Source organism: Ovis canadensis, chromosome 24 (genome assembly GCF_042477335.2).
Source record: "Ovis canadensis isolate MfBH-ARS-UI-01 breed Bighorn chromosome 24, ARS-UI_OviCan_v2, whole genome shotgun sequence".
In the NCBI taxonomy this organism is placed as follows: domain Eukaryota; kingdom Metazoa; phylum Chordata; class Mammalia; order Artiodactyla; family Bovidae; genus Ovis; species Ovis canadensis.
The window spans coordinates 36,270,977-36,290,812 of record NC_091268.1 but is presented as its reverse complement, the minus strand read 5'-3'; the positions used below and the strand labels follow the sequence as shown (position 1 = coordinate 36,290,812).

Below are 19,836 nucleotides of genomic sequence, written 5' to 3'. Positions count from 1 at the left end.
GATAAATGTTCTTTACCTGGAGAGGCTGCTCCCAGCACTGGCTGACTCTGGCTCCAGCTAAGCGTTTCCCTCCCCAAACCTTCCCTGGAACAGAGGCGAGGCATAAAGACAGAGACCAGCCAGCTTCCTGCAAAGACTGGGAGATGGAGCACCCTAGCTGGGGGCCGTACAATGACAGTGTCACTGGGTAGCAGGGTTTGGGGAAGGGAGAAACCGGAGGACCAACCCTTGAAGCAACAATGACACACATTTGCCTGAAGAAGTGAACGTGAAAGTCGCTCAGTCGTGTCCAACTCTTTGCAACCCCATGGACGAGACAGTCCATGGGATTCTCCAGGCCAGAATACTGGAGTGGGCAGCTTATCCTTTCTCCAGGGGATCTTCCCGACCCAGGGATTAAAATGAGATCTCCCTCATTGCGGGCAGATTCTTTACCAGCTGAGCCACCAGGGTAGCCCAAGAATACTAGAGTGGGTAACCAATCCATTCTCCAGGGGATCTTCCTGACCCAGGAATCAAACCAGGGTCTCCTGCACTGCAGGCGGATTCTTTACCAACTGAGCTATGAGGGAAGCCATATGTGCCTAGAGCTTGGTTTCTAAATCCCATTCTCCAATAAAAGGACTGGAGCTTCTCAGAGAAATGGCTGATTCTAGGACTGGGGCATCTTTTAGTGCCAGAAAGTAAAGAAATACCAAAACAATAAATAAATGGATGAGGACACGTCGAAGGGACACAGGAGCCAACTGAAGGAGCTCTCAGTGGCCAACACTGGAACATTTTGAGTAATAAAATAAATAGTGTGGTATTGGATTACAACCCAAATATACAAGAGTCCATACTAGTATAAATAAATGATTGAATAAATAAACAAAAGCAGAAGACATTCTGTACAGAAGAATTCCGAATAGCGTCTGCTCCCTTCTCCAGGAGAAGTGGAGTTTAATCTCTCTCCCCGTGCCACTTCCCCGACCCCACCCCGCAGAGTACAGGCTGAACTTAGAGCTCATGATACAGAGCGTGGCCGGAGAAGCTGAGCACACCCCACCTTAACGGAGGGAGGAAGGTCAACATCACAGGTGGTACTGAGTGGCTAACACGTACCCCCTGATAGGATGTGACAAGGAAGCCCTCCACCTCTGTGGTCTTCTTCCTCCAAACCCATCTTATCTGTATAAACCCAGATCAACGGCTTGCTATAAAACACCTGACCAGCACCCCGAAACGGTCACGGTCATCCAGAAGAAGGAAATCTGAGAAAGTGTCACAGTTGGAGGGGACAAAGGAGAATAACAACCGACAGCAATGTGGTCTCTTGGATGGAAGCCTGAGCAGGAAAAGATCATCAGGAAAAACCGATAAATCCAAATAAAGTGTTGGGTTTGTTTACAAGTGATGTGGCCATGTTGGCTTCTTACTTTTGATAGATTACGTGGTGACTTAACATGTTATGGATAGGGGAAGCTGGGGGAGGAGTACCAGGGAACTCTGTGCACTCTCTTTGAAACTCTTCTATAAATCCAAAACTACTCCACAATAAAAAGTTAATCTTTAAATTGCTCCTATAATTCTTAGCACGTGCTTAGCACTGGTCTAAGCACTTTATCTGTATAAACTCACTTAATCCCCATGATAGCCTTATGAGGTCATTTCACTATCCCTATTTTCCAGATGAGAAAACTGAGACCCAGAGAAGCTAGGCAGTATGCCCCCAAACAAAAAAGTTGAAAGTATTAGTCGCTCAGTCCTGTCTGACTCTGCAACCCCATGGATGGTATGTAGCCCATCAGGCTCCTCTGTCCATGAGATTCTCCAGGCAAAAATACTGGAGTGGGTAGCCATTCCATTCTCCAGGGGATTGTCCCAACCCAGGGATCAAACCCGGGTCTCCTGCATTGCAGGTGAGTTCTTTACCATCTGAGCCACCAGGAAAGCCCAGCTGGTATTCAAATCCAGGTAGTTTGGTGTCAGGGTCCAAACGTGGCTCATACTTTCCTAGAACTCCAGTGGCTGCACCTGCAGCATTTGCTAATACGAGGCAGACAGGATGGAGAGTAGGACAGAGTAAGGGAGCCAAAGTGTCTGGGGCCCAACACTGGGAGGGCAGAGAGAGGCATGTGTCCTCTGGCGCTGAGTCTGAGGCTAATTCAGGAAGATGGGCAACCAGTAGGCTGTGGGACCGAGAGGCAGCATGGAGGCGGGTGGACCAGGGTCTCCGTGCCAAGGAACCGCCGAGGGCTGAAGAAACAGGCTTGGGAAGGGTAGGCGGGGAAGGAAAATGATCTCGATTTTTGATGAGCGATGAAGTGACGCCAGGTGGGCCTGGCTCAGACTGCCACCTCGGCTACTCACCAGGTGTGTGACCTCAGAGCTGTTGCTTAACCTCTCTGAGCAGGGCTGTATCACATAAAACAAGGGCTTGTTGCCAGAGTTAGACTCACTGATTTTATACATGTGAAGTGCTAAGAATAGTGCCTGGACATAAGAAGGGTGCAATAAGTGTTAGCATCATTACTGAAGAATGAGTTCCTTGTGAAATGTGGGTTTAATGAGAGCAATACTGAGTTCATCACTACTGTCAGCCTGTCACGCACATTAACTTATTTAATATTCCAAAGAACCCAGAAGAGTAGGCATGGGCTTCCCAGGGGTGTCAGTGGTAAAGAACCTGCCTGCCAGTGTAGGAGACACAAGAGACATGGGTTCGATCCTTGGGTTGGGAGGATCCCCCGGAGGAGGAAATGGCACCCACTCCAGTATTCTTTCCTGGGAAATCCCAAGGACAGAGGAGCCTGGTGGGCTACAGTCCATGGGGTTGCAGAGTCAGACATGACTGGGCACGCACATGCACGCAGAGTAGGCACTGTTGTTGCCTATTTTATGCAGGAGGAAAATGGAGGCATATCAAGGTTAAGACACTTGCTTGAAGCCACACAGTTGGAAAGACAGAGGAAGGATTTGAACCCAGTGGTCTAACTGCAGAGTCCAGCCTTGACCGCCTCACTAGATTTATTCCCCAGTCACAGCCACACCACAAAGTTATGCGGCCAACACCGGGTGCTGCCTGCCCATCAGCCATCTTCTAGTCACCTGACCCAAACAGGGCTGGCTTTGGAGGGCGCCATCTTGGCAACACGCACGCCATCCCCAGGCTGCCTCGGGCCCTGGATCAGGCCAGGAAGTCGCTCGGGGCTCTGTTTAGGGACCGCGCTGTGTGCAGAACACACATCTTTGAGCCCTGGGATCCCACTAAGGGTTGCTCACACAAAGCGCCAGGAACAGGGCAGCAGGTCCCAGTGGATCCTAACAGATCCCACTTTTTCAACTCACTTGCACTTCAGGGCATATTCTGACTGAGCAGACAAGCCATATGTTTTAAATTACCATATTACACCTCTCTCTTTTAGCTGTGAGGGTAAAGATGAACTTATAGGCACAGACCTCGTTTACTGGGTACCCACAACCTTAAGGCAGGCTGCCAGGAGTGGTGGGGCAGGTAGGCTCTGAAGCAAGTCCCCCCAGAGAGAGGGGTTGGAACCCAGCCTGCAACCAGCCAGCGAGGACGTGTGCCATCAGTGGGGGGCCGGCACGCAGTTCTTCCACCTGTAGCTCCCTCCTTCTCAGATTCTCACAAAGGGCCAGGTGGGCAGCTCTGCCCGCTCAGGGGGGCTTGAATCCTTGACACGACCTACACCTGCCCTGAGCCTGTGCTTTCTGGGGGACAGAATCAGCAGATTCTCGACAGAGGTTCCTGAGGATTCATGAGCTGACTGATGAGGGCTGAGGCCACAGTCCCTGGGAGTTTGAAACTGGTAGCCTGTCACTCGTCCAAAGCGGCAAGACTTGGCAAAAAGTCCCTTTCTCCAGAGACCTGAAGTGTAGGAAATCTGAAGCCCCAGGCAAGGAGGACACTAGTGCCTCAGGGAAATGGGACCGGCCAAAGCCTGGGGCCAGACTCGGGGGGGGGGGCGTGGCCGCTACACCAGGAGGCCTGCCACGAGGCCAGGAGGGGCCACTGGGGCCTCAGCGGCTCGCCTGCCTATGCCCAGCCTCCCTTCCCGAGTGACTCGCCCGTGGAGTCTGCCCGACAGCTGGGGACAGAGCTGGGCTCTCAGACCCAGGGTCTGGATGGTCAGAAGCTGGAGGTGGCGGTGCGGGGAAGGAGGTGGAGATCTGTGGACCACGTGTAAGAGGACCTAGGCTTTTGGAGTTAACGCTGCCCTCATCCTGCCATCTTCTCAACCCTGGGGTTGTTTGGGAAAATGGTGTTTATGCCAAAGGCTTCTAGGGCTCTGTTCTAAGTGCTGACATGAGCTGATTCATTTACTCTACATGAGACACAGATATGGTTATTGTCCCATCTTAGGGATGAGAAAACTGAGGGCAGTAGATGCTGGGCGTTGGAGGATAAAAGCTCATGGCTGCCCCTTCTCCCGCCTCCTTGCCTGGGAAGTTAGGAGACCCCCAGCCCATGCTCCTGGGGGTGGCACAAATGCAGGGAGTGACTGATGGGGCCATGTGCAAGGGGACAGGCCCCCACTTAAGGGAGGACAGCTCTGTTGTGCAGTTTACGGGGATGACGCCTGGGTTAGACGCTACCTGAGGCTACATCCTCCCTTAGCGCTGTCCTCTTTCCCTACAGACTGTCCCTAAAGCGATGCCCTCGGGACGTGATGGGGCTGTCAACGCATCCTCTTCTCAGATTCCCTCTAAGAAGCCGAAGACAGCAGGGTACAGACAACTGGGGTGCATGCTGAGTGGCCGAGCTGGGGTGTGGACCCAGGATGGGGACTCCGGCCTCGGGAGGCCCACTGGCTCTCACCTGTAGTTGCAGGGCTCTGCCCCAAAAAGGCAGGCCAGGATCAGCCGCTCGGCGGGGTAGCCCATGGCCACCAGCTCCTGGTTTGGAACCTGTGCGAAGATGTTGGTGGCCTGCAGAGTGTACCACTCCGTCACGGCCTGGGTGGCGCTGCTGAAGTTCCGGAAGGTGCATGTGGTTCCATTGTGGCTGCACTGCAGTGGGGGGGTGGGGGTGCGGCGAGAGGAGTTCCTGTGGGTGGGGGCTGCTGCAGGGCCCCCCCCACCCTGAAAGTCAGGGCAGCGAGGGTGCTGCTAGCTGCCCTTCCTTGGGTGGCACCTTGGTGCTGGGGTGGCCAGCGGCTGGGCTGGTGGGCAGTATATTGGCACTCATAGTCACAAGGCTTGGGTTGTCCACTCACACACACAAAGCACCAGCCACCCCCATATAACATTGCCTCAGGCCTGAGCCAACTCACTTGCACACACATCCACACAGTCACGTCCACACAGACATCTTTCTAACACCTGCAGTCATATGATGTCCTGGCGTCACAACCACATACACACGTGTCCACATGCCTAGAGTCACACAAGTGGCCCCATACTCATGCTCACATGGACATGTGGGCAGCAGACACATTTGACCCTCCGCTCCCCCAACTCCACTCCCAGCCCCCTCCCAGACATCCAGAGGCAGCCCCCTGGAGGCCGGGTGGACCATGAAGGACTCGAGACTTCAGGTTCTGACTCCCTCTCTGATAGGGGAAGATCCTGACCACATATGGGGTATGGGAGGCAGTGGGGAGTGTATAGCCCCAGCCTGGGTCCCCAACCAGGGCGGATCATCAGAATCATCAGGCAGCCCATTAACAAGCCAGATTCCTGGGTCTGGGCCCAGAACTGCCCTTTCAGATTCTCTAAGAGTTGGGCCCAGGGCTCTGTGTAGTTACAGAGCCCCCGGGGATCCCAGGCACAGACAGGGAACCTTCTTCCCATCTGCAGGCTTGCGGGCATCCCAGCAGTCCAGTTTTGCTTTGGCAATGACTGTACAGCATAGCTGTGGTTTTCTACCTGCCCAATATTTATGCCCCTGTCTTCTGATAATAAGACTTAATTCCTTCTTCAGGAAGCCACCCACCCCTTCCCCTTTGCTCAGTCCATGTAGTCTGATAGAGGCTGACTTCACCCTCAGCTCTCCCCTAGCCAAGACCCAGATTAGTTAGGGAAAGAGACTCCCATCAGACTCACTGGAGAGGGCCCACTGTTTGAGCCATGCTTGGGGAGGGGGACCCACTTACTAGTCTCATGGCTACTTTGCACCTGCGGGCACTGCAGGGCCTTCCTGGTGCTGGGCTGCTGCTTGCTGAGCCATTGAAGTTGTCCTCAAACAGGTCCAGAACCACTGGGTGGTGGGGGTTCTGCTCGTTGATAAAGACCAGGGGCGTGTGGTGCCAGATAGACAGGTTCAGGGCCGTGGTGGCATTGACCTGGCTGAGCTCAGGACCCAGGATCCTCCCCAGGACTGCCTCCATCAGTGCGTCCAGGTCCTTCAGCAAATGCTGGACTTTGGAGTACCTAGGTGAGGGAGAGGGCCAGTCAGGGGGGCAAGGAGGGTAGCTGCAGAGCAGAGCGGCTGTAATTCAGTCCCCTCCTACTCCAGCGTGGCTGCCACCACGTGTGGAAGGCTGCTCCTCCCCGCTCCCAGCACCCACCTCGCGACCCATGCATCCATGCCTCCTTCCACCACCTGCTCACTCATTCTTCACCCAGTATTTGGTGAGTTATCTACCATGTGCCAAGTACACAGAGGCTATTATAGCAAACAAGACAGAAACAAGACAAGATGAAATTCTCATGCTACTGAGACAGAATCCTCTGGTTATTGATCCCTCATCATGTGTCAGGTGCTAGGTGTTCCCTGCATCTTCTTTGAGTTAATTTATAAGTAAAATTCTACAATGACCCCCCACATGTGGATAAAGAAACTCTGGGAGTTGCTATGATTTCCTGAGCTCACCCCACTGAAGAAGGCACAGAGCTGAGAACCTGGGTTTGGTGGGCCCCAGTTGGTATCTGTGGGTGCACAGGGTTCGGACTTCTTCCTAGGAGGGGTATAATATTGGAAGAGGGGCAGGTCTGTGACCTTAAAGTCCTAAATCTCCAGCAGCAATTTGGGGCATAGGAGCCAGTTTCAGCAGGGAGAAGACTGTGGGGTTGGGATCCAGGATCTTCTCAGTCCCGGAGTTTCCCATACTGGAAATGGTGACCAGTCAGTCCAGCAGAAATGTGTCCACCCCTTTCCACCAGGCCCTAGGTTGGGGGGCTCCAAGCCCTGCACCCCTGTCACTACAGAGCCCAATTTATCCAAGACCCTGCCCAGAGTGCGGTCTGCAGGGTGGTGTGTGTCAGCTCTGGCTGGAGGACTTCCTGTAGGAGAGGGCACTAAACCCTGGATATAGGCCCAAGGGCTAGTATGCAGGCGGCCAGCAGCCAGAGCTAACATCAGTCACAGATGCTGACACTGCCTGTCCCCTGATCACCAAACCAGCCACCTCTGTGCACACAGGGAGGGGAGGACTGGGAATGTGCTGGGCTGTGGGGTGGGGGCTGCTATTATAGCCTGGATGTCTACAGCTGCTGTCAAGCTTGGTAAGATCTGGGTTTGAATTCCAGCATGCCACTTAATGGGCTTCCTTGGTAGCTCAGCTGGTAAAGAATCTGCCTGCAAAGCAGGAGACCCTGGTTTGATTCCTGGGTCAGCAAGATCCCCTGAAGAAGGCATAGGCTATGCACACTCCAGTATTCTTAGGCTTCCTTGGTGGCTTAGATGTTAAAGAATCTGCCCGCAATGCGGGACACCTGGGTTTGATCCATGGATTAGGAAGATTCCCTGGAGAAGGGCTGGCAACCCACTCCAGTATTCTTGCCTGGAGAATCCCCGTGGACAGGGGAGCCTGGTGGGTTACAGTCCATGGGGTTGCAGAGTCGGACACGACTGAGTGCATGCCACCTAATATCTGTGTGACCGTGGGTAGGGTAACCTCTCTGAGGCTCTCTTCTCTCATGTGTGAAATAGTGGGGGGTTAAACATTTACCCTAGAGGATTTTTGGAGGATTCAATAGGGTGATGCTTATAAGCAGGGTCTGTTATTATAACTATTAAGAGTTTTCTTGAGTAGATTCAGAGACCCACCCAAGCAAGGAAGAACAGCCCTATGACCAGAATGAGGTGACTTTCTAATAACTGGAAATGTAACCAGGAATTATGATTTTCCTTCCAGGACCTCCTTTTGGACAAGAACGTTTCCTGTGACTCAGACAGGCTGGCTCATTTTTCAGCCCCGTGAATGCACCAGGCTCTGTCTCACCCCAGAACCTTTGCACGTACTATGTCCTCCACTTGGAGCACTCTCTTCCTTCCACCTGGCTGACGTCTACTCATTTGCTGGGGCATTTTTCTGTGACCCCCTGCCTTTCGTCAACCGACTAGGCTGGGTCTCCTTGGGTGTCTCCTTCCTAGGCCTTGCCATCCAGTGGTTAAACAGTGGCAGCTCTGGAGTCAGATAAGACCTAGATTAGAATCCCACAGTTGCCCACTGTGTGTCTCTGGGCAAGTTCCCTCACCACTCTGAATCTCCATTTCCTGACCTGTGCACTGGGGCTACTAGAGTAGTGCCCCCCCACCCCAGAGTGGTTGTGTGGATTAGAATGACACGAATTATCCAAAGAACACTCAACATATTGCCTGGCATTTAGGCAATATTATGAAATGCACTCAATGCATGGTTGCTATAGATGGCTGGAAGATTCCCTGTAGGAGAGGGTACTAAACCCTGGATACAGGTCCAGTTTAATCCTCACGATGAGAATGATTTCAATATTTATGGAAGAAAAGATGAATGTCTGTTTTCTCTGGGAGGCTGTGATGAGGACAGGAGGAACTTTGTTTAAGTTACAGATGTATTTCTGGTGCCCCATAACAGTGCCTGGCAGTAGTAGTGTGTTAGTTGCTCAGTTGTGTTATTCATTATGACCCCATGGACCGTAGCCTGCCAGGCTTCTCTGTCCATGGAATTCTCCAGGCAAGAATACTGGAGTGGGTAAGCCATTCCCTTCTCCAGGAGTTCTTCCTGACCAAGGAATCAAACCTGCATTGCAGGTGGATTCTTTACCATCTGGGCCACAAGGGAAGCCCCAGTAGTAGGTGGCAATAGTAGGTGCTCAATAAATACACACTGAACCAATAAATAGGCTCAGTGTGACTGAGCGTGGCGTGCTGCAATTCATGGGGTCGCAAAGAGTCGGACACGATTGAGCGACTGAACTGAACTGAGTATGACTGAAGGGACTACCAGGTATTTTTGGAGGTTCTTTTTAAGCTGAGTAGGTTTATGAATTTTGAATCTTACTTGCTGCAAAGAGGGAAAGAGACAGAGAGAGAGAAAGAAAAAGGAGGAAATGGGAAAGGACGGAAAATGAAGGGAAGCAGCCCTGCTGAGACCAGCCGTGCTCCAGGGACCACCTACTGGAAGGGGCTGGCGTTGCAGATGGTGACGGCGGGGAAGTCCATGGTCTTGAAGCCGATGGAGAGGGAGACGCTGACCTCCCAGTTCAGGTAGGTCTTGATGAAGAGGCCCCACTGCCAGCAGACGAGGGAGGTGAAGAGCAAGGTGAGCACGAACCACATGGCCTTCTTCTTGGGCCCCTCGCAGATGATGCGCTTGGGCCCATGGGTGTTGGTGTTGTCACAGTACCACACCAGCAGCTCCTTGTATGTGTAGCCGGGGCCCTTCTGCAGCCGATGCAGGCCCTTGAGCAGGTACTTCTTCAAGTGCATCGTGGCTCCTGCAGAGACAGCCGCGAGAGCCACGTCAGATACCACGCCAGCCTCACGTCCCAGGATCTCCCAGCTGTGACCAGAGCATGGGCACTGGAGACAGGCAGGCTGGCCCTCTCTCCATTCCTCTCCACCTCCCTCCCTTCCATCTTGCCATTTATCATCCAGCCAGCTGGGTGCTAAGGCACTAAAGTCATGTCCGATTTGGTGTGACCCTATGGATTGTAGCCTACCAGGCTCCTCTGTCCATGGGATTCTCCAGGCAAGAATACTGGAGTGGGTTGCCATGGCCTCCTCTAGGGGATTTCCCCGACCCAGGGATCCAACCTCAATCTCTTACAACTCCTGCATTGGTAGGTGAGTTTTTTACCACTAGTGCCCACCCCAAAACCTTTATTAAGTGCCTACTGTATGCCAGGCACTTAATTAGCCCCTCTGAACTCAGTGATGTGCAAAATGGACATGGTTTCTTCCCTCTGGGAATTTCCAGCTTAGTGGACAAGTTACTTAAACTCTCAACTTCTTAGGTTCTCCGTGTGCAAAACAGGGACAGGTGTACCTAGTTTTTACACAATTGTGAGAGGGTGAACTTGACTGATGCCTAAAAGGTGCTAAACACAGTGCCCAGCACAGACCAAGTGTTGGCTGCCTTTACAGCAGCTGTTAGTGCTGAGACAGACATCAGTCATATAACCCATCAGAATGAGTAGTTAGGAAATGTGACAGGAAGGATGAGGACCCTGAGCGCCCAGAGGCAGGAGACAGTGGTGGTTAAGAATGAGGACTCTGCAGCGAAATGCCTGGCTTTGAATCTTGGCTCTGCTACTTTCTAGCTGGGTGACTTTGAGCAAATCACTTTCTCAGTGGCTCAGTTTCCTCGTCTTATAAAATGGAGATAATAATGGTCCCCACCTCACAAGGTTGTTGTGAAGACTGAAATGAATGAAAATACAGAGTGTCGATTAAGGCCTGGCACCTAAGCGTCAGCTACCATTGTTACAAATAAATATCACTCCTCCTAAATCTGGGAGTGAGTTCTTGGAAGAGTTGAAAGGGAGGGCAGGAGAGGAGTGGTGGTGGGCAGCGGGCAAGGCCTTGTGGGCCAGGCTGAGGATCGGGGTTTCAGCGGCGGTGAGACGCTGTCAACTCTGCAGTGTGAAAAGATCACCCAGCTGCTTGGTGGAGACGGACCGGAGTCGGTGAGGGTGGTCCAGGAGCCCTGGGAGCTAGCTGAGGTTCATCCAGCAATAGGAAACCTTCCGAGACTATTTCCCACCTGCGTGAGCAGACAGGGCTCTTGGGATGTTAACCAAGAAACTTGTCAAAGAGCCTGGCAGATGATGGTGTCTCAGGAAATACCTGCTTCCTCCTTCCTTCTCCCCAGATACAGAGCTGGAACCTGCTGCAGGAGTACCCCAGCCCCATCCCTGGAGCCCCAAAAGGCCAAACTTCCTTTGTGAAGTTGTTCTGACTCCCTGGCTGGAATGACCCCTGCCTTCCTCTCAGAGCCTCTGTCTCTCTGGGGGCTCTGCGGTGGGCAGGGCGGTGCCTGCTTCCCAGAAACCCCTCCCCCAGCTCTGATGTTCCCACATGAACCCCTCGCCCAAGTTCAGTGGGTGTGGGTGGCCAAGCCACCATGCCTAGCTCTGGGGCAGGGGTCTCGCATCACCCCAGTTTGGACCATTGGAATTCAGTTCTGTTACTTTATACTGGAGTAACTGAGGAAGTGTGGGCTTGCCAGGTGGCTCAGTGAGTAAAGAATCTGCCTGCAATACAGGAGATAAAGGAGACATGGGGTCAGTCCCTGAGTCAGGGAGATCCCCTAGAAGAGGGCATGGCAACCCACTCCAGTATTCCTGCCTGGAGAATCCTCCCCACAGACAGGAGAGCCTGGTGGGCTACAGTCCACGGGGTCACAAAGAGTCAGACACAACTGAAGCGACTGAGCCACATGCATCCAACTGAGGCACCAACCTCCCTTTCAGCTAAGACTATTAAGCTGGTGGTGTTTGGCATCACAGATGGGGAGAGACTGCCTGAAAGGAAAGCCAACACAGAGGAAAGCAGAGCCATGAGACCGAGGTTTCTGACAACATCACGTGAACACCTGGATCCAGCCATTGCTGAAGCCATTTATTCCATTTATTTACTCAGCAGCTACGGGAACCAGTAAATTTTCTTTCTTACTCATGCTGATACAAACTGGATGTCTGTCATTTGCAACCAATGAGAAAGAAATTCTCCCCGTTCTACTCTGTGTCATACTTACTTGTCCTGTGCTTTGTCACTGTCCTGACGTCATAAGCCCCCCAAAGGTTCCAACACTGTATTCCCAACAAGCCCAGCACAATGCCTGGGACACCATTGAATAATGAAATGAATGACGCCAGACCTTGATATCTAAACAGAGATCTTAAACTTACCCAAGCATGCTCACTGCTGACCTAATTTTCTGACACAGTAACACTTCTCACCTTCCTGGTCAAAGCACTAAGGGCTGTACTGGCTAACTCCACTGTCTCTGCCCTCTGATGGGAGGCAAGCTCCATGTGCCTCTCCAGGCTATCATGGCTGGTGGACAGATGTTCACAGACTAACCCAACCCCTCTTTTTCCCAGAGAGCCCATTCCCTGCTCTGGCATAATAAAGTAATAATAATTATAATAACAACTACAAGAATAACATCAAAGTACTGAGTATTTACCATGATCCAGGCACCACAATGTGCTTCTTATGTTACTTCATTCCTTATGTTACTTCAATCCACAACCCTAAACCCGGAAAGAACTGGGGCTTCATCTGTCTTGTATGGTCCAGCACCCCAAGGCCCAAGAGGTGAAGAATACATTCAGTTCAGTTCAGTCGCTCAGTCGTGTCCGACACCTTGCGACCCCATGAATCGCAGCACACCAGGCCTCCCTGTCCACCACCAACTCCCAGAGTTCACTCAGACTCTCGTCCATCCAGTCGGTGATGCCATCCAGCCATCTCATCCTCTGTCGTGCCCTTCTCCTCCTGCCCCCAATCCCTCCCAGCATCAGAGTCTTTTCCAATGAGTCAACTCTTCGCATGAGGTGGCCAAAGTACTGGAGTTTCAGCTTTAGCATCATTCCTTCCAAAGAAATCCCAGGGTTGATCTCCTTCAGAATGGACCGGTTGGATCTCCTTGCAGTCCAAAGGACTCCCAAGAGTCTTCTCCAACACCACACTTCAAAAGCATCAATTCTTCGGCACTCAGCCTTCTTCACAGTCCAACTCTCACATCCATACATGACTACTGGAAAAACCATAGCCTTGACTAGATGGACCTTAGCCGGCAAAATAATGTCTCTGCTTTTGAATATGCTATCTAGGTTGGTCATAACTTTTCTTCCAAGGAGTAAGTGTCTTTTAATTTCATCACTGCAGTCACCATCTGCAGTGATTTTGGAGCCCCCCAAAATAAAGTCTGACACTGTTTCTACTGTTTCCCCATCTATTTCCCATGAAGCGATGGGACCAGATGCCATGATCTTGGTTTTCTGAATGTTGAGCTTTAAGCCAACTTTTTCACTCTCCTCTTTCACTTTCATCAAGAGCCTCTTTAGCTCCTCTTCACTTTCTGCCATAAGGGTGGTATCATCTGCATATCTGAGGTTATTAATATTTCTCCCAGCAATCTTGATTCCAGCTTGTGTTTCTTCCAGCCCAGCACTTCTCATGATGTACTCTGCATATAAGTTAAATAAGCAGGGTGACAATATACAGCCTTGACATACTCCTTTTCCCATTTGGAACCAGTCTGTTGTTCCACGTCCAGTTCTGAGTGTTGCTTCCAGACCTGCATACAGATTTCTCAAGAGGCAGGTCAGGTGATCTGGTATTCCCATCTCTTGAAGAATTTTCCACAGTTGATTGTGATCCACACAGTCAAAGGCTTTGGCATAGTCAATAAAGCAGAAATAGATGTTTTTCTGGAACTCTCTTGCTTTTTCGATGATCCAGCGGATGTTGGCAATTTGATCTCTGGTTCCTCTGCCTTTTCTAAAACCAGCTTGAACATCAGGAAGTTCATGGCTCCAATAAAAAGTTGTGGAAGAAATTGACCCAGGGTCTCTCTGATATATACTCTCATGCATTCTCCTTTAACTATTCTGATTCAGTCAAGAAGAAAGTCTTAGGTCACTAACATCGGTCTGAAAGTGAAAGTGTTAGTTGCTCAGTAGTGTCCAACTCTTTGGGTCCCCATGGACTAAAGCCAACCAGACTCTTCTGTCCATGGAATTCTTCAGGCAAGAATACTGGAGTGGGTTGCCATTCCCTTCTCCAGGGGATCTTCCTGACCCAGGGATCGAACCTGGGTCTCCCACATTGCAGGCAGATTCTTTACCCTCTGAGCCACCAGGGAAGTCCATCCATCTAAGCCCCTCTAATCTCCCAGCTTAACAATGAGACCTCAAGCTCAGAGCCTTGTCAGGCAATGGTTGTTGTTGAGTCGTTAAGTCATGTCCTACTCTTTAACCCCCTATGGACTGTGGCTGCCTGGCTTCTGTGTCCTCCGCTATCTATCTGGTATCAACAACCTTCTGTTTTCACTGGGCTTCTTTTTTTTTTTTTAATTTAAATTTATTTTAATTGGAGGCTAATTACTTTACAATATTGTATTGGTTTTGCCATACATCAACATGAATCCACCACGGGTGTACAGGTGTTCCCCATCCTGAACCCCCCTCCCACATCCCTCCCCACACCATCCCTCTGGGTCATCATAGTGCACCAGCCCCAAGCATCCTGTATCCTGCATTGAACCTGGACTGGCGATTCGTTTCACATATGATATTATACATGTTTCAATGCCATTCTCCCAAATCATCCCACCCTCTCCCTCTCCCACAGAGTCCAAAAGACTGTTCTATACATCTGTGTCTCTTTTGCTATCTCGCATACAGGGTTATCGTTACCATCTTTCTAAATTCCATATATACGCGTTAGTATATTGTATTGGTGTTTTTCTTTCTGGCTTACTTCACTCTGTATAATAGGCTCCAGTTTCATCCACCTCATTAGAAATGATTCAAATGTATTCCTTTTTAATGGCTGAGTAATACTACATTGTGTATATGTACCACAGCTTTCTTATCCATTCATCTGCTGATGGACATCTAGGTTGCTTCCATGTCCTGGCTATTACAAACAGTGCTGCGATGAACATTGGGGTACAACGTCACTCATTATCAGAGAAATGCAAATCAAAACCACAATGAGGTACTATTTCACACCAGTCAGAATGGCTATGATCCAGAAGTCTACAAGCAATAAATGCTGGAGAGGGTGTAAAGGGAACCCTCTTACACTGTTGGTGGGAATGCAAACTAGTACAGCCACTATGGAGAACAGTGTGGAGATTCCTTAAAAAACTGGAAATAGAACTGCCTTATGACCCAGCAATCCCACTGCTGGGCATACACACCGAGGAAACCAGAATTGAAAGAGGCATGTGTACCACTGGTCTTCTTTTTAAGAGGGATCTTCTGTTAATAAACAAGAGATACTGGCTTTTGCTTTAGGTTCATAGATACATGTAAGTTAAAAAAAAGAGAAATTGATTTAAAAATATTGATTAAACAATAGTATTACATGCAACAAGAACTGTGAATGGTAGGTAAATAACGGAAGTTTGTTGAGTACTGTCTTATCACCTAACTAGTCTGGGACATTAGCCAAGTTAAAATCAATAAATGCTATAAACAACTTTATGTTGTTCTTGTCAGATTTCACCTCCTGGGCGACAGGTGGCCTGTGTTTGGAATGTATACACACCTTGTGTAGAAAGGTTTGAATTAGCTTACAGCTTAAACCAACCCAAACAAGCCCAGTGGAGACCAAGTCCAGGTATGAACTCGGGAAGAGCGGATGCAGTCGGCCATACTTCAAGAGTCACAGATTATTATCTATACCTTGTCCCTGAACTTGTGGTAACATTCCTGGCAGCAAATGAAGAAGCCATAAATGCCGTGTACAACCATTTCTGTTTTCTTCTAAGAGAAAACATCTGCTCACTTTCAGACGCAAATTGCACTTGAGATTTGACTCAGTGTCCTAGCGGATGGATAATGAGAAACCCAGTGTGTGTCTCTACTTATTATTTTGACAAAAGACACAAATAAATATTGATACTATTTAATACGGTCAGTTCTTCTGAACCCTCTATTCGATGTTGCAAATGGATGACCCATGAGCCGTATTGGGTTTGCAAAAGTTTTTGTAGTTGTTAGCATATGTGTCCATGCTTAGTCACTCAGTCGTGTCCAAATCTCTGCAACCTCATGGACTGTAGCCCACCAGGCTGCTCTTTCCATGGGGATTCTGCAGGCAAGCATACTGGAGTGGGTTGCCATGCCCTCCTCCAAGGGATCTTCCCTACCCAGGCATTGAACCCAGGTCTCCTGCATTGCAGGAGGATTCTTTATCATCAGAGCCACCAGGGAAGCTGCATAGTATTTTAACAAATATATAATTTCCTTTTGTAAATAACAGTTTTGTTGAGATAGAAGTCACATACTATATAACTCACCCATTTAAAGTGTAGATTCAGCGGGTTTTAGTATATTCACAGAGTTGTTCATCCATCACCACAATATATTTTAAAACATTTTCATCTACCCCTGAAAGAAACTGTACCCATCACCAGTTACTCCCCACTCCTTCCTCTACCCCACCCCACCTCCAGGCAACCACTAATCTATGTTCTGTCTCTATAGATTGCCTATTCTGGACATTTCATATAAATGGAACTATATATTATCTGGTATTTTGTGACTGGCCTTTCACTTAGCATCGGTCAGAACAGTCGCTCAGTCGTGTCCGACTCTTTGCGACCCCATGGACTGTAGCCTGCCAGGCTCCTCTGTCCATGGGATTTTCCAGGCAATAGTCCTGGAGTGGATTGCCATTTCCTTCTCCAGGGGATCTTCCCAACCGAGGGATCGAACCCAGGTCTCCCGCATTGTAGACAGACGCTTTACCGTCTGAGCCACCCGGGAAGTCTTCACTTAGCACAGGTTTTAATTTTCATGATGCCCAACTTGTCCATATTTCCTTTATTGTTTATGCTTTGGAATGGTATCTAAGAGTTCATTGCCTAACTCAAGGTCATAAAGAATCATTCCTATGATTTATTCTAAGAGTTTTATAGTTTTAGATCTTACTTTGAGGTCTTTGACCCAGTTTGAATTAATTTTTGTATATGGTGTGAGGTAGGGGTTCGGTTTCATTCTTTCACATGAGGATAACCACTTACGCCAACACCAAGGCTATTCTTTCCCCTATTTAACTGTCTCAGTGCCCTTAGTGTTTTTTTTAAATTATTTAATTTAAAGAAAACTTATTGGGAGGTGGGAGGGAGGCTTAAAGTGGGAGGGGACACGTGTATACTTATAGCTGATTCATGTTGATGTATGGCAGAAACCAACACAATATTGTAAAGCAATTATCTTCCAATTAAAAATAAATTTTCAGAAATAAATAAATGAAAAAATAAAGAAAACCTCAATAAGTGGAGATATTCATGGATCAGAAGTCACAATGTTGATAAGATGTCAATTAACCTCAAATCAATCTCTAGAATTAATTCAATTTAAATCAAAATCCCAGCAGACATGATATAGAAATTAACAAGTGATTTCAAACATTACATGGAAAAGTAAAAACACTAAAATGGAAAAAAAAACTTTTGAAAAAGAACAAAGTTGAAGGACTTAACTTACTATAAAGTACAGTCATCAAAACAGTGCAATATTGGTGTGATGATAGGCATACTAATAGAGATATTAGTCAATGGGATGGAATAAACTCTAGAAATAGACCTAGAAAGGTGCCAAGGTAATTCATGCAGAATGGATAATCTTTTCAACAAAATATGCTGCAATAATGGATATCTTTATAAGAAAAAGGAATCTCAACTCCTACTTCACACTTAAGATTGACTGGAAATGGATCTGAGACCTAAATACATGTGCTAAAACTGTAAAACATCCAGAAGAAAGTATAAGAGAAAAATCGGTGCAATCCTGCAGTAGGCAAAAGACCTTTTAGATAGAACACTAATGTTATGAATGATAAAAGAAAAAAAATTGTCCTTTATTAAGTAATTAATTCTTCTGCTTTTCAAAACACTTTCAAGGAAATGCAAGAGTAAGTCACTGGGAGAAAATCCTTGTATGTCTGACAAGGAATTTGTATGCAGAATATGTAAACAACCCCTACAACTCAACAATAAGACAACCCCTCCCCTCCAAAAGGGAAAAAGATTTTAAAAAACCTTTCATAAAAGAAGATATGTGAATGGCTCATAAGGGCCTGAAAAGATGCCTAACCTCATTAGTCACTGGGGAAATGCAAATCAAAACCACAGTGGGACACCATTTCCCACCCACTAGAAGGACTGACAGTATCTAGTGTTAGGGAAGATGTGGGGGAATCAGACTCTCCTGCATAACTGGCTGGAATGCAAAATGGTATAGTCACTCTGGAAAACTTTGGCAGTTCTCATAAAGTTAAACAGGCACTAATCATACAACCTTGCAGGGCCCCTCTTATTTGTCCAAGAGAACCAAAAACATAGGCTCACACATGATGTGCACATATATACTCACAGCAGCCTTGTTCATTAATAATAGCAGCCTTATTCATTAATCCAAACTGGAAACAAGCAACTGTCCACCAACAGGTGAGTGAATAACCTGTTTCATATCTATACAATGGAATACTATTCAGTAATAAAAGGAACCAACTGCTGATATATACAATGACAAGGATGGATTTTTTTTTAAAGCTATTATGCTGAGGAAAAGAAGCTGGACACAAAAAGGGTACATACCGTACAATTCTATTTATATGAAGCCCTGGCAAAGACACAACTAATCTACAGTGATAGAAAGCAGAACAGTGATTTTCTGGGCCTGATGTGAATAGTGGATCCACCCAAAGTGTAAACCAGGGAGCCTTTTGGAGGTGATGCAAGTATTCTATATCTTGAGTGAGATGGTGGTTAATTAGATGATGCATTTGCAATAACCCATCAAATGCTCGGAGAAGGCGATGGCACCCCTCTTCAGTACTCTTGCCTGGGAAATCCCATGGGCGGAGGAGCCTGGTAGGCTGCAGTCCATGGGGTCACTAAGAGTCGGACATGACTGAGCGACTTCACTTTTACTTTTCACTTTCATGCATTGGAGAAGGAAATGGCAACCCACTCCAGTGTTCTTGCCTGGAGAATCCCAGGGACGGGGGAGCCTGGTGGGCTGCCGTCTATGGGGTCGCACAAAGTCGGACACGACTGAAGTGACTTAGCAGCAGCAGCAGCAGCATCAAATGCTATACTTAAAATGGAAGTATTTTGTCTGCAAATTACACCTAAATAAAGTTTTAACAAAACATTTAAATCCATGCCATCTCAAAATTATACAAGTTCACATTTTAAAGAAATAAAGATTTTCTTCAACTTTTAAAAAATCAGAAAGATTTGATAATTGTCCCCACATGGCAGTTTCTTCTAGAAAAGCCCTCCTTAGCCTGTGCTCCCCAGTTCACCCCAACTCTCCCCATTTTCATATTTTCTTAGCTCAGCTCACTTCACTCTTTTTTTAATTCCCTGCCTTGGCTTATGTGGACATCTGACTCTGTGACCCCTATAAATTGTAGGTCAGATGCTATCATTAAAATCCCCTGTACTTAATTTTGCAGCAAAACCTCAATTATCCAAGATTATCAGGGAATAAGAGTTCTGGGTAGCTGGATTTTTATGTTAATTGAAGGTTAACCTGAAAATGGACTGGACTCGATATTGAAAAAATCTTTCATGTTTCTGCCTCTTGAGCCCCAGGGCATGACTGACTCTTTGTTCTTGAGAACTTAGCCAGGTCAGAGCGATTGATGGGGCTAACTGTACCAGGCTGGAGAGGGTGAAGGAGGGCTTTAGAGGGGCAGTTGGAATTGCTCCAAGGACCAGGACATTCCCTGGATGTCATTTTTGTTCATAAATGCAAATATGCCCATTCCAGACACCTTGATTTTGGCCTCTAAATACCATTCTCGACTACAATGAACCAGGGCTTCTTAGAAAAACTGCTGATACAAGTTTTGATGCAGGAAACGTACAAGATGAGCCTGAGATCTCTTACCATCCAGAAAACAAAGGAAGCTATAAAAGACTACTTGTT

General features: G+C 48.2%; 1 protein-coding gene across 4 annotated transcripts in view; it reads right to left on the bottom strand.

The window, feature by feature from the left end:
• Window positions 1-19,836, bottom strand: part of SCNN1B (sodium channel epithelial 1 subunit beta) — a 73,970-nt gene that overhangs the window by 15,203 nt on the left and 38,931 nt on the right. For all 4 annotated transcript variants that reach the window (XM_069571389.1, XM_069571390.1, XM_069571391.1 and 1 more), the window contains 3 exons: window positions 9,327-9,645; window positions 6,099-6,375; window positions 4,823-5,013 (listed from right to left, as the gene is read on the bottom strand). In XM_069571389.1, coding sequence (XP_069427490.1) covers window positions 4,823-5,013; window positions 6,099-6,375; window positions 9,327-9,645 — 787 coding nt within the window. The remainder of the gene's footprint in view (window positions 1-4,822; window positions 5,014-6,098; window positions 6,376-9,326; window positions 9,646-19,836) is intronic.